At 35.8% G+C, this 12,866-nt stretch overlaps 2 protein-coding genes across 5 annotated transcripts in view; one reads left to right on the top strand and one right to left on the bottom strand.

Annotated features, from left to right (window-relative positions):
* Nucleotides 1–9,463, top strand: part of rab27b (RAB27B, member RAS oncogene family) — an 85,518-nt gene extending 76,055 nt beyond the window's left edge. For both annotated transcript variants that reach the window (XM_085463123.1, XM_085463124.1), the window contains exons 5-6: nt 196–319; nt 2,107–9,463. In XM_085463123.1, coding sequence (XP_085319249.1) covers nt 196–319; nt 2,107–2,293 — 311 coding nt within the window. In that variant the 3' untranslated portion in view covers nt 2,294–9,463. The remainder of the gene's footprint in view (nt 1–195; nt 320–2,106) is intronic.
* A 2,617-nt stretch (nt 9,464–12,080) lies between these two features.
* The window catches only part of LOC146705458 (uncharacterized), a 52,422-nt gene continuing 51,636 nt past the window's right edge, over nt 12,081–12,866 (bottom strand). For all 3 annotated transcript variants that reach the window (XM_085463120.1, XM_085463121.1, XM_085463122.1), the window contains 2 exons: nt 12,664–12,827; nt 12,081–12,472 (listed from right to left, as the gene is read on the bottom strand). In XM_085463120.1, the coding sequence (XP_085319246.1) occupies nt 12,361–12,472; nt 12,664–12,827 (276 nt within the window). In that variant the 3' untranslated portion in view covers nt 12,081–12,360. The remainder of the gene's footprint in view (nt 12,473–12,663; nt 12,828–12,866) is intronic.

The raw sequence follows: 12,866 nt of genomic DNA, 5'->3' as shown, positions 1-12,866 counted from the left end.
ATGTTTACTAGAATCTGCTATCAAAACATTTCAGTCCAACAATGTTCAGCTCACTGTTAAAATATGTAAAAGGCTGATGACTAATGTATTGTGAAAGCATGAAATAGCAGTATAACAAAACATTTCTGTTTGTTTGAAGTTCCTCTGATACATCAGTTTTTCTTTATTTACTTTTTAATCTGTATTCATTTTCAGGCCAGCTACAGGCGAATGCTTACTGTGAGAACCCAGATATTGTTTTGGTAGGGAACAAGGCGGATCTGGCCGACCAGCGGGAGGTTCAGGAGAGACAGGCCAAGGAGCTGGCCGAAAAATACGGGCAAGTTTATTTGTCATGTACATTAACCGTATGTATTAGTAGATATTAAGACCACTTCAGGTGTTGAACAGTGATATTTTATTTATTTATTTATTTTTTGTTACTGTTTATCTGAGAGCACACGGTGGCAACTTCTCGTCTGACTTTCACAAAAGAGCTTCTGGCCTCGGTATTACCCTAAAAACATGATGGCTTTAATTAAAAAACAAAAGTTGTTTCCTTAGCGTCTTGTAGAAACTAAGCAGCTGTTTTCATATCAATGGACACTTAAGGTATTTACAATTAAAACTATATCTTGCACTTATACTTAAGTCTATATGCACACACTAAATACTGTTGATGTTTATTTATCTAGGAGAAAAACTGCATTAACTTAAATTTCAATTGACACTGTTTCCATGCATGACCTTGTACAGTTGGATCCTTACCCCTCCACATGTCCTCAAGTTACTAATACCGTAAACACTTTGTCCTACGTTACTGGTATGGCTGCAGGTATTTATAAAAGTAAAAGGAAGGTGTGCATCTCTCAGCCACGTGCAGGCAAGAAACAATTTGCACAATTAAAATCTGACATTTAAATTAACATATTGTAATGTTCCGATGTGCTTCAGATCTCTGATCCACATTAATATTTGACAGGCTTTAGAACACATTGTGTAAATATGACGTGATAGAGAATAAGAAAAGCAAATACGTAATAGTGATTTTTGATGTTACATAACTCCATATCTCATATATATCTTGTAATAACCACCTGTTTTACACCTCTGTTCTGCTCTATTGCATTAAAATAACATTAATGTGGCTCAGAAACATGTGGGGCTTTGGCCGAAAACAACACTCACTTTTGTACATCATGTATGATTGATATAAATACTTTATTTTGTTAGCATTGATAATTTTCTTTTATAGAATATCATTGTTAGGATTATTGTGATCATCAACACTGCATGTTTATGAATAGATGGTACACGGTTTTTCTGTAACAACAGACGACTTCCTGTTAGATGAGGTAAAAACCCACAAAGTTTTGCTCACGGAAGTAATATAAGTAAGTTCTGACATAAACGAGTAAACCTAAAAAGCTTTGTTGATGCAAGTATAGCAAAAATTGCAGATCCTAAATGTGCTGGTATAGATGGTTAAACTAACCACTTCAAGCCTTCAAGTGATTTCCAGCTTTGGTTAACCACCTGAAGTTGTTAAACATACTTAGGAATACAGTAACACATGACCTCTCCCGCAGATGCCCATAATAAACTGACAATAAGCCAAACATTATCATATGTAAAGCACACACTTCACGTTTTTTAATGCATATCACAGTTAGCAGATATCTAGAATTGCAAACTAGTCTTTCTGCAGTTCTGTTGTCCAGCGTAGAATTTATTCCTGTAAAGTTCTGTTGATCAGATGGTTCTGAACGACACTGTCTCTCTGGATTGGTCCTGTTTCAGACAGTTAGCAGATTGATGGGCCTTTAAAGTTGTTTCGGTCTTCACACCTGCACTTTTTTACCATATGGTTACAAGTACAAGAACTTATCACTGAATACATGCTGGATATACTCAGTATTCACATTATTTTAGCTCATTAATTTACTCAATGCAAAATGCATAGTCCACAGGTTATACTTCAAATTCTTCCTCAGCCTTTCGACCAGTTTAAAAAAAATCTTTTTTTAAATTCATGATGGTTGAAAATAACACAAATACAAAGGAAGGTGAACAAGTGAGGTGCATTTGGAAAAACATTGGTTTAAGTTGCAGATTTGTTCTTTGCAGGATCCCGTACTTTGAGACGAGTGCAGCGACAGGAGCAGATGTGGACAAGGCGGTTCTAACGCTGTTGGACCTGGTCATGAAGAGGATGGAGCAGTGCGTCGACAAACCCCCTGCCGAGCCTGCCAATGGGAACGGGGCCACAAAGCTTGGTGATGCACAGCCGAATGCTAAGAAATGTGCATGTTAGATGAAGAGGCGATACAGGACAACAACCAGTCAGTGCTGCTCTGTCGTCTGTCCTTCTTCTCACCACATTCCTTCCTCTGTTTACTTTATCCTTGTCATTTTTGATAGCATGTCTCTTCATTGTTTCATCACCCCTGTGCTCTTTAAAGCTAACATTTAGCCATGTTCTCCTATTTTGGTTCTTTTCCTCCCTTTATGCTTACTTGTCCTCCCTAATGTCATTCTGACAATGAAAGAACTCTATCCCCCTCTAATGGACTCTTACGGTAATACAGTCTCTGTTGGTCTGCCTTTAGAAGGAAATTAAAACAGGAGGGGACAGTTTCATCACTGTCAGACGCATAATGTGCCTAGTTAAAAACATGCACCCTGGGAATAGGCTCTGCACGCTCCCAATTTAACTGCTTGCAAGTGCTTTGAATGATTTAACAGACCTAAACAATCAAAAAGACGCATTTAAAAGTTTAATTTGGACTCTTTATATGTTGATCTATCTATTTATGGCCGCAAAATGAGGGGGACTTAACTTTGTTTTTAATCAGTATTGGTCCTCTCCTAAAGTGTTTGCTCCTGGATCACAGTGAGAAATTGTGTGACTGATATGGTTTAATTCCTCTGTTATTTATAATTGTTTTTTTCTCCCCGTTTCACAAAGTGTCCTATGCTGTACCCATATGAGCCACATTTAGTAACTTTTTGATTTTTACATTTTTTTGTCAGGTTTAGACATGGCAGACATTTGCTAAAAAATGCAAAATGCTTTTTCTTTTTGTTAATAAAATAAAAAATTTATAGTGCAGCATAACATAAAATAAAATCACCCACTGCTGGCTTCTTTTGTTTCTTTCTCTAGGTAACATCTGATAGTACCCTCTCATGCAGTATGGTATCAGAAACATGTACTTTTTTCCATTGTCACTAATTTTGTTTACAGGTAGTATTGTCCTATATAGATTATAGAAAGTTGCACACTTAATAAAGGGTATAGCATTTGACCTCAATTGTTTGTGACCATATATTATATTTCATTCTTTTACAATGAAGACACAAATTTACCACACAAAAACAACCAAACAGCATGTGACATCAATAATATTTTAAAAATGATGCCGTCTGCTAGCTTGGTAGTGAGCACCATCCAAGCAGATGATGTATCATGTTCCTACTGTTGGTGATTCTTAACGTTCACTTTCTGACCACAATCAGAAAAAATCTATTTAAACACTCCTACATTGTCAGGGTTTTTTGTTTGTTTGTTTGTTTTTTCAGTGTCCTACCAACTTCAACGTTTTTCATTTTAAAGTTTTTTTTTTTGTGTGGGGTGGGCGGGGGTTTATTATTATTTTTTGTTAAGCCACATCACCTGGTTTTACATGGCAAACTTGAGGTTTTCACTGAAGTAGAAGACCACAAATACTGGCATTTTCCACCTTCTCATATCAAATATTAGCATTTGATAAGTTTAGATATATCCTAGTCTGCTAAGGATTCCTAATATCATTAGAAAAGTTTTTTGGCTAGATTTTATATGTTTGTTTCCATTTCCAAAGTATTAATTAAGAGACAGTTTTTTCAGATGGCTGATGCCATCAACACTATAAAAGATGGGCATAGCTACTTGTTTTGAAGCCTCAAAATGAGTGATTTTGGCATTGTGAAACCAGATGTAGTGGAGCCAAAGTAAGCCATAGTGAGCATATCCTGGATAATCCTCCTTTCTGACATACAGATTGACCAGAATATACAAAATAAACTTAACGTTTTAGACAGTGTGACCCGAAATGAGCAACTGACCTGATAAACTCGGTAGCAAAATGTTGACAGACATGCAGACAGAGGGCCGTTTTCTTTACTTCTACAGAAACTGAAATCTCAGCCTATTGTTGGCCTTTGGAAAGAATGCCATCTTTATTATAGGACTTGTATGGGTATAGCATGACACATGTGCAATAAAGGAAAAAATCAATTGCATATTGATCATTTTAATAGTGTTTATCAGCATAGATGTGTTGTTCCAAAGTGACCTACTGCCTTGACCTTTGAAGCATTATTCCACTGTAGTCAGGCAGACCTTGTTGGAGACGGTCCAGCTGTGCTATTAGATGTTCGGGAGGCACATTGTCATTGTAACTTTCTACCATTTACTTAAAAAGCTCAAAATAAAGTTGTCTGCAGCAACAAATCAACATCCAAGCTCTCTGAATAAATCCTTTCTAATCACAAAAATAATAATAACAGCATAGAATGGGAGTAAAATGCAGAATTAGCTTTATCAGGTGACATGAGATCTTCAGTGCAGCTGATTTTTGATTAGACTTTTTCACATCTTTACATCAGATAATCAGAGAAACTCCAATATGGCTCTGGGCTCCAATTCTGTCCATGACTAATGTTAGATTATATGTTGACCAGTTATTTATTTTACAGTACATGTGAGACATATGTAGTTATTTCTGTTGTCCTGTTTTTGTTCTGTTCTTTACATCCCACGTTCCTGTGTTACGTCATCTAATTTAATTAAATTTAAGTAGCTGCTTTTATATTGATTTACTTTTTCATTGTTTTAGTATTTTTGTGCTCAAAGCATAAAAACAAAAAATCCAGAAACTTTGGTTTTACTCATTTCAGCTTTGAGTTGTCTTGGTTAAATCTCTTCAACCTGGATTTGGGTGGTTTATCCAATTCATCCGAGCTAATCTGCATCTTCAAACGTCATCAGATTGGATGGGAAGTGTCTTCTTTGTGCCTCTCAAAAGATGTTCTGATGGATTAAAATTTTGGCTTGGCCACTTAAGAACCAACAGTGACTTGCCCTGAAGCTTTTCCAGCATTGCAATGGCTCTGTTCTTTAGTTCATTGATTCATGGTATGCTGAAGGATGACTGGATGTCTCAGCCTGTGGTAGAAGCACTCAGTAGTTGGGTTTTCTTCCAAAACTTTTTTTTTTATTGGGCAAAAACATGTTGTCACTGTGTTATTAAGTTTAGATTAATCAGGAAATGTATAAATGTAATCCAACAAAAGCGTGTAAAAAGTGAAGTATTTTTGAAGCCTCTACAGTTTTGCATTTATTTTTTATTTTTTGGCTTAGTTTTTTTTTTTTTTTTTTTTTTACTTGATCACCACCTTTTAACTCACTGAGGACAGGAAAAGCCTATGTTTTTGCACCTGAAACACGACAACAGTGGCATGTATTTAGATGCTAATTACAAAATCCACTATATTAAAATGTCAATTTCATCTTTGAGTCAGTGATTTCTTTTTGGGGTTTGTTTTTTTTTTGTGTGTGTGTGTGTGTGTGTGTGTGTGTGTGTGTTTAAAGTGCAGCTCACAGTTTTCCATAAATCAAATAACACCTTATGTGATCAAAGAATATTGAGGAAAAAAAGATTTGATTGGCTGCTGATAAATGTTGATTTTTGTGCATCAGTGAACCAGCTGAGAAAGTTCAAAGCTGTTCCAACTTGTGGGGGAGTATAGCTGTAGCGTGCTGGGTTTACTGTAGGCTGTCATTCAAAGCAAATCAAAGACCAGGGCTTAACAAATGGGTCATTAGGAAGCAGTATATTTATTATCATTTTCCTTTATTCATTTAGGTAAACATCTCATTAAGATTAAAACCTCTTTCATGAGAGACCTGGCCAACAGGGCAGCAGAAGTTACAATAAATACATACACATAACACTATATCAAGCAAAGAAACAAGTACTATAGCTTAAAATTTTAACCACAAATTGAATCTGACAGTGTGTTAAATAACATTTTTTTTCAAATAAATATTTGTTACTTTAGTTTTCTTGACAGCTAAACATATTAATTTTCCAACAACAGATTTCATTGCCATATTGAAGTGCTACTTACAGTATATTTGATTTTTAGATGTTCAACAATAATTTGCTGATAGTATGAAGCGTTGACTCTGTCTCCCAGTTACTTGGCAGAAAATTCTGTCTTTCTGTAGGCTGGTTTGCAGCATTGTGTATGTTTTCTACAGGTGTTATCTTTTATTTTGGTTGTAAATTATGCAGACGTTGTTTGTATGGGTAAAATAGTTATAATGTACAAGCCACTTATGTCTAAAAGTATAGTTGGAAGAGAAACCTCAGTAAAACGAACTAAGTAAATGTGTGGTTATTAGTTTACTCTGGCCCACCTTTTATTCATAAAGCGAGTGATGTTTTAGCAGAAGTCTATCAGCCACTAGAGGGGAGAAGATCGAGTGGCAGTCCTTGCATGTTAGCAGTCAGTAGCCAGATTACACACCTAGCGCATGTAGACAGGAGTTGTAATTCTTTACTCCATTGTTCACCTTCCTCTCAGCTCTGGTTGAGTCTCCTCCATAAATTAAACTGGATTTGTGGCTGTTTAATGTTTGTGTCTTTGTTTTTTGCCTGTCTGCCGTTTGGTGAAATTGTTTGGGCTGGCCAGAGCAGCAAGACCAAACCGGGTAGTAAATGTGCCGTAAAACCAAAACTAAAGCTGAAAGAGGCTAAAAAGCTCCGTACCATGCTGCATAATTGTGAGTTCTCTGTGAGTGTCAGTTTTTAACATAGTCATGTCAAGTTTTCGTTGAAAGAAATTGATGAAAATGAATTATGAGGCAAAACATGACATGCAGTTGCTTAACTACTTTAACTAGATGACATGCAACTTATTAGGACTAATAAAGTTAGGGAAATTGCTTCAATATTGATTAACTTTACAATCGCAATCGCAGCTCGGGTCAAACAGATTAACACTAAAAGTCTTTGTATCTGAGATCTGAACACATCTCCAAATGGGCAAGAATTTTCCTCAACCAATGCCTTTAATTGTGACAATCTTCTAGGACAAATTGTCGGTTTTTACCTGAACCCTTCTTCCAATATTACTCATCGTGTCTTCATTTCAGTCCCACCCCCTCCCTTTTCTTTTTTTCTTTTTTTTAAATCTTCCGTCCATCTCTTGCTGTTTTTGACCGTCATTTTCTCCATGAACCTATCGTGTCTTAAGTGTTGTTTTTAAATTCACTTTGAAAGTTTACACTGTTTGCGGTCATGTTGTGCCTGTTATAATAACTCTTCTGTCTGATCCTCTGTAAAGTTTGTGAGCTACTGAATATTTTAATGCATTATTGATTATAGATTATAAATCAGAGGCAAAAGAGAACAGAAGTCAGATGTTTTGGGGTTTTTTGTGTATGTCAGATTTATCAAAACAACAAATCAATCTAAGTACCTCTAAGAGCTTTTATTTTTGGATCTCCTGTGTGTGAATTCTCTCTGATGCCTGCGGTTTGTACTCGTTCGTTCAGTTTTCAATGTGTGTATCGATGCCTGTGTGTTTGTTGCACTGTCAGCATGTTTGACAGTATGAGAACGGATTGACCTGTTCAGTGTTTCTGATGCAGGAGCTGCAAAACATTTGTTGGTTTTATCCAGTTTTTTGTTTTGTTTTTTTGGCTTTGTTTGCTTTTGTTTTGCTTCTTTTCTTTTTTTTCCCGACATGTCAGCTGCGACTTGATACAGATGGCCACTGCGTCTTATAGTCAGCTAAAATGCATTATAAAGGTATCTGATACCAACCACGGTGTGGTGTTTCTGTCTGGAGGAGGAAGTTGCAAATACATTTATCATTGCACATTTATGTTAATATTTTAGTTTCCTTGATAAATTGCTCACGAATTAAACTTACATATATGCATTTTTATCTTGTGGAAGCAGACGTGATTGGCCTATTATATACACTTCTCTGAATTTTGCCTGTGGGAATGTGACTGTCTTGACTGTACTTATTCTACTAAGTTTACATTTTCTGCCTTTTGTTTTTTTTAAACAAATCTCTTTCCCCATGAAAAAAAAACCTTTCAGAAGTGCTCCAAAGCTTGATAAATTATAACAGTGTGTGATGCAGCATAATCCAGCTAAAGTTTAAAATGTTCCTCCAAGTTGATGTTTGAAAATATATTTCATGTATCAATCTTTTCATGTAGTTTGTATGACTTTGATGGATATATACTCTTTCGGAAATCATTAACCTGAATTCAAAAACTCCACTAGGTTCACAAGAAACTGTTCTCACCACACTCGGCAGAGCAGTGTCACCACAGGCCAGGTACAGAAAAGCTGTCAGCATCATTAAGGTGGCACATTTCATTCACTCCCTGGGTTAGGTTACATACCCAAAGTGTGTGGGGCTAAAATGAGCAGGGGTCTGCTGGACGAGGATTTTCAGCAAAGTTTCAGCAAAGCATTGTTTACTTGCTGCTTATTCATCAGAAATTGTTCAGTAAATGACTTTTTCCCCCAACATAGTTTTCAGAGATAGTTGCAGACAGTCAAGTTAAGATAGCAAACGTGAAATAATGGAAAGTCTTGCTGTTCCTGATTGCTTGGCTGTTTCGTGTGCTGTGTCACATATTGTTATATCTAAAGACCATAATGCGCCCAGTGATCTTTAACCTTGTCTGTTGTGCATTGTCTTTTTTGGCAAATTGCCTACATGAGTGAAGAAAAGCATACAAAAAGAACAATTACACAATTTCCTGTATTGTGTTCTCATAAACAGACAATATATTTGTCACAAAGTTAGTTTTAAATGCAACCCCTATGTGACTGTGGCGCAAAGTAGGTCCTGTTCTGAGTCAGTAGTAATCACAAAAAGCAAAAAATATAATGTGATAACTCTTTGACTTAGGAAAATAGTTGTGTTATTCTTATGCAATACTCAATGCTGCTTCCATTTCAGGAAAACCTTGTTCCTCACAACAACAAACAAAACAAAACCCAAAGTCAGTCCAGTCATTGAATCTTCTGGACAGGAATGCCCTGCCGTGGTGTTGACTATCAGACCAAAATCAAGATTTTATGGTGAAATAACCAAACCTGCCTGAACATTTGACCAAAACTTTGAGAATTTTTTTTTTTGTGAATCATTTTCTTTTGTCATGATTTTACTTGTGTTGCCTTTGACACGATGCTAGTTTTGTTTGTAACAGTTATAAAATGTAAAAAGGAACAAACAAAAAAAAAAAAGCAAAAAGGTTTTGAGAGTGTAATAAGCCGGAACTGAACGTGTATGTATTGATGAGTATCTTTGTCAGTTGTTTGCATTTTATCTAGCCGAAGCGTTTGTTATAGATTGACTTTGCAACTTGAGAGCTGATTAAAAATGAACTTAGTACTATAATAACTTTCTGATGTTTTTGTCTTTGATTTGTAGTCATGCTAGGTTAATTGATACAAATAGGAGTTTGTTAATGCTTTGTGAATCACATCCTCATAGATATCACTGAGCTTCTTTCAGGGGGAGAAGCTGGAAGTCCCCAGTTTGGTGAACTTGTTTATATTTCCTTGAAGTAAAGACTACTTTTTTCTTTCTTTCGTCACTTATAAGCATAGAAATGTCTAGCTTCATAATGGTAAATCATGCAATGGCAGAACCTACCATTCATGGTTTTTTTTTTTTTTTTCAACATTACATTAGCTCTTGTAATTCAGTGCTAATAAATGTGTAATTAATATTTAACTGTTTAAAAACATTGGCCACTTTACACAAACTAGAAAATGTGACAAAGCACATTTGAAGTCAGCTACATGAAAATAAAATGTTGGTTAGTAGCAGGCTAATAGGTTTGTTTTTTTCTATGTATTTTATATTTGAAAAGCATGTTGACAAAAGTATAGTTTTTTGTATTTCATTGACTAATGCAGAACAACGTTACATCAAATTTAATCCTGAGCTCTGTTATTGTGCAGTTGGTTATATTTTTAGTAACTTCCCCCCAGAAAAGGCCATAAAGTCATTTACTTCTCAAAAACAGCGCAAAAAAAATAACAACTCAAATTCACAGTGTAGAAGAATTTATTTTATCTTATAGTAAGAAACTTCTCACCAAAAGAGAAAATGTGGAAAAATAAATACCCAAGAATAGTGGAACCATGTGAAGTATAGTTACAAAAATAAGTCAGCATATTTAGTTTCTTTTTACATTTCTGTAGATACCCTCTTTTTCTTTTGCTACGAGGGGGAAAAAATGCAGTAGTGTAGTTATTATAGCTGAGATACAGCAACCTAGACAAAACTTGTGATTTAAACTCCTCTTTCCAAACAAGCTAAAAACATTAAAAAATGTAAACATAGCAGGGAATTAAAACTGTGTGAATATTAGCTTTTAATATATTTCTAACAGACATCCTTCAAACTACTTTTTGCATATTACCGATATCTGAGAATGACTGTCAAATATGCTTAATATTCCACTCTTGATTTTAATTCAACAATCTAGTTTGTTTTTGTCTGAATGCTTGGTTTTCTTAAAAAACAAAACAACTATCCTCCAAATAAAATTATGCAGAATATTAAACTAAAATCAGAATACATACACGAATGAAGATTGCATTCACAAAAGAAAAAAAATGCATTACTATAAAATTACAAAGGTAAGTTACGAGATCAGAATGTTGTAATTTTTCAGCTAGTGTGCAAAAGAAACATCGGGTTAAAGTTCTGATTTCCTGTCTCATAACAGAATCTTGACTTTTTATATAAATTAGAAAGTAGTTGAGGTAATCCTAGGAAATAAAGGATTTTCTTTTGTGAATCCAACTCATTTCTGCATACGTAATCTTTGTTCCCTCCTCAATACGACACATTTTTACATGTTTAAAAATGACCAGAGTAAACGCCTCATTCGTTTTGTCCTCTTTTTGAAATAAATCTTAGCCTTGAAGCTTATCTCATGTACAGGTACAATAGGTCATATCTATACAGCAGCAAACCCCCCAAAATACCCAAAACTCAACTCTGAAGTCCTCCTGTATTTTTTTTTTCCTATAAAATAAAAACTTTTCCCCACTAAGAAATTATTAAAAAAAAAAAGAAAAAAAAGAAAATCTCAAACATAATACATACACACACACACACACACACACACACACACACACACACACACACACAATATAAATAATTGCTTAATGGGCTTTGATTTGAATTACACAGTTACTTAAAGATCCCTCACATGTACCAGATTTATCTTGCTATTTCTTCTAATATGTCAAAATCCAAATACTGCATGTATGAATGTAGAAAAAACCCTCTTTAGGAAAGAACTGCCATTAAAGAGCCATCAAATAATACAAAAGCTGAGAGATTGGAGAGCTCTGATTCTTTGAATCATTATTTGCGTTCTGAGATCTGAACTGAAAAAGTCCTCTTTCCCATCATCACCAGAAGTCTTTAGAACATTTGTGCACCTGGATAATTCAGAACATTTACTGGTTTAAAGCCCATTCTAAAAGACTTGAGTAGTTGGGTGGAACAAATGGATTCAAAACTACACCTTAATCAAATCCCTATTATGTCAGTACTCTAAACAATAATATTTCCTCAAATGGCCATTTGGGACTGGCTTTCCCTCAGAAATGAGTTTAAAACTTTTTTTTGCATAACTTGCAACTTGCATAACTTATTAAAATTTAAAGCAAGTTTGTTTAAGGGTGTGACTGCTCTGAATGATAGGTGGGTGGTGTCACAGCAGTTACATCTTTTGCAGTATAAGTGTCAACATGTCTCTGCAGCAAACTCCTGTAGGTTTATTTTCTTTGGCAAACGAGCAGATTGTGGCTTTAAGGAGAACAGGGAGGCAGAAAGTCCACCAGGTGATTCTGTCGTTCACTTTACACGGTTGAATTTCTTCCTGATTAACAGAAGAGGGCGATCAACTCCACAAGCTTTATAGGAGACTCTTGAGGAATGGTTTTCACTGGGCCACTCCCAGGTAAGACAAACAAGAGTTACTACCCCTTTAGTACACACGGAGCGCATGTAAAGGGAAAAAAATGCATTTCAGCTTTTAGCACAACAGCACTAACACAGTAAAGTACAGGACTTGTGGTGCATTTACATGCAGGATTGTTTTGTCCTTTCAGATTTTCAGAAATGTAATTTTCCTGATGGTATTAAAAAGTGACTATCCTGTAGACATTTCCTGTTTAAAAACAAACAAACAATAAAACCTGGAAGGAAAAAGAAATCTTTTCATTTGGTTATACACTGTTCCCGCTGAGGGAATTTAGAGTGAGGGGGTTTTTAGACTTTGGTGACATTTGTACTATGTTCCAGTGTCAGATCATCGTCATCGTCACTCAGGTCCAACCTCAGGTTATCCAGAGTCTGACGGATTGTCATGGTCTCCTTACGCCTGAGGGATACAGATGAAGCTTTATTAGTTTGCCATCAAAATTATGAGAGGGTACATAAACATATGTAAGGAGGTTAAAAAAACGAAATCTGCAAGGTGAGAAATCATGAAAGAAAATACAAGTGTCAAGTAGCTGTTATGCATTATGAGCTATCAACAGTCCATCTGCATGCATGCAGTACAGTTCATACTTGGTCTGCAGGTGTTGGTCAAGCAGCTGCTTCTGTAGGCGGCTGGTTGTCTCCCTCTCCTCAGCCAGCTCTCTCTGGGTGTGCCGGTACTGTGCCTCCTTCCTGCTTGCCTCCTCCTCGGCCTCATTCAGCTGGCGCTTCAGAGAGCGGATCCTCTGGGTCATCTGGAGAACAGATCACAGATTATCAGATCATCTGGTTAG

This window comes from Copadichromis virginalis, linkage group LG7 (genome assembly GCF_057382275.1).
Source record: "Copadichromis virginalis isolate Kocher_CV1m ecotype Utaka linkage group LG7, C_Virginalis_male_GT1.1, whole genome shotgun sequence".
NCBI classification, from domain to species: domain Eukaryota; kingdom Metazoa; phylum Chordata; class Actinopteri; order Cichliformes; family Cichlidae; genus Copadichromis; species Copadichromis virginalis.
This window is presented reverse-complemented; position numbering and strand designations above follow the sequence as displayed.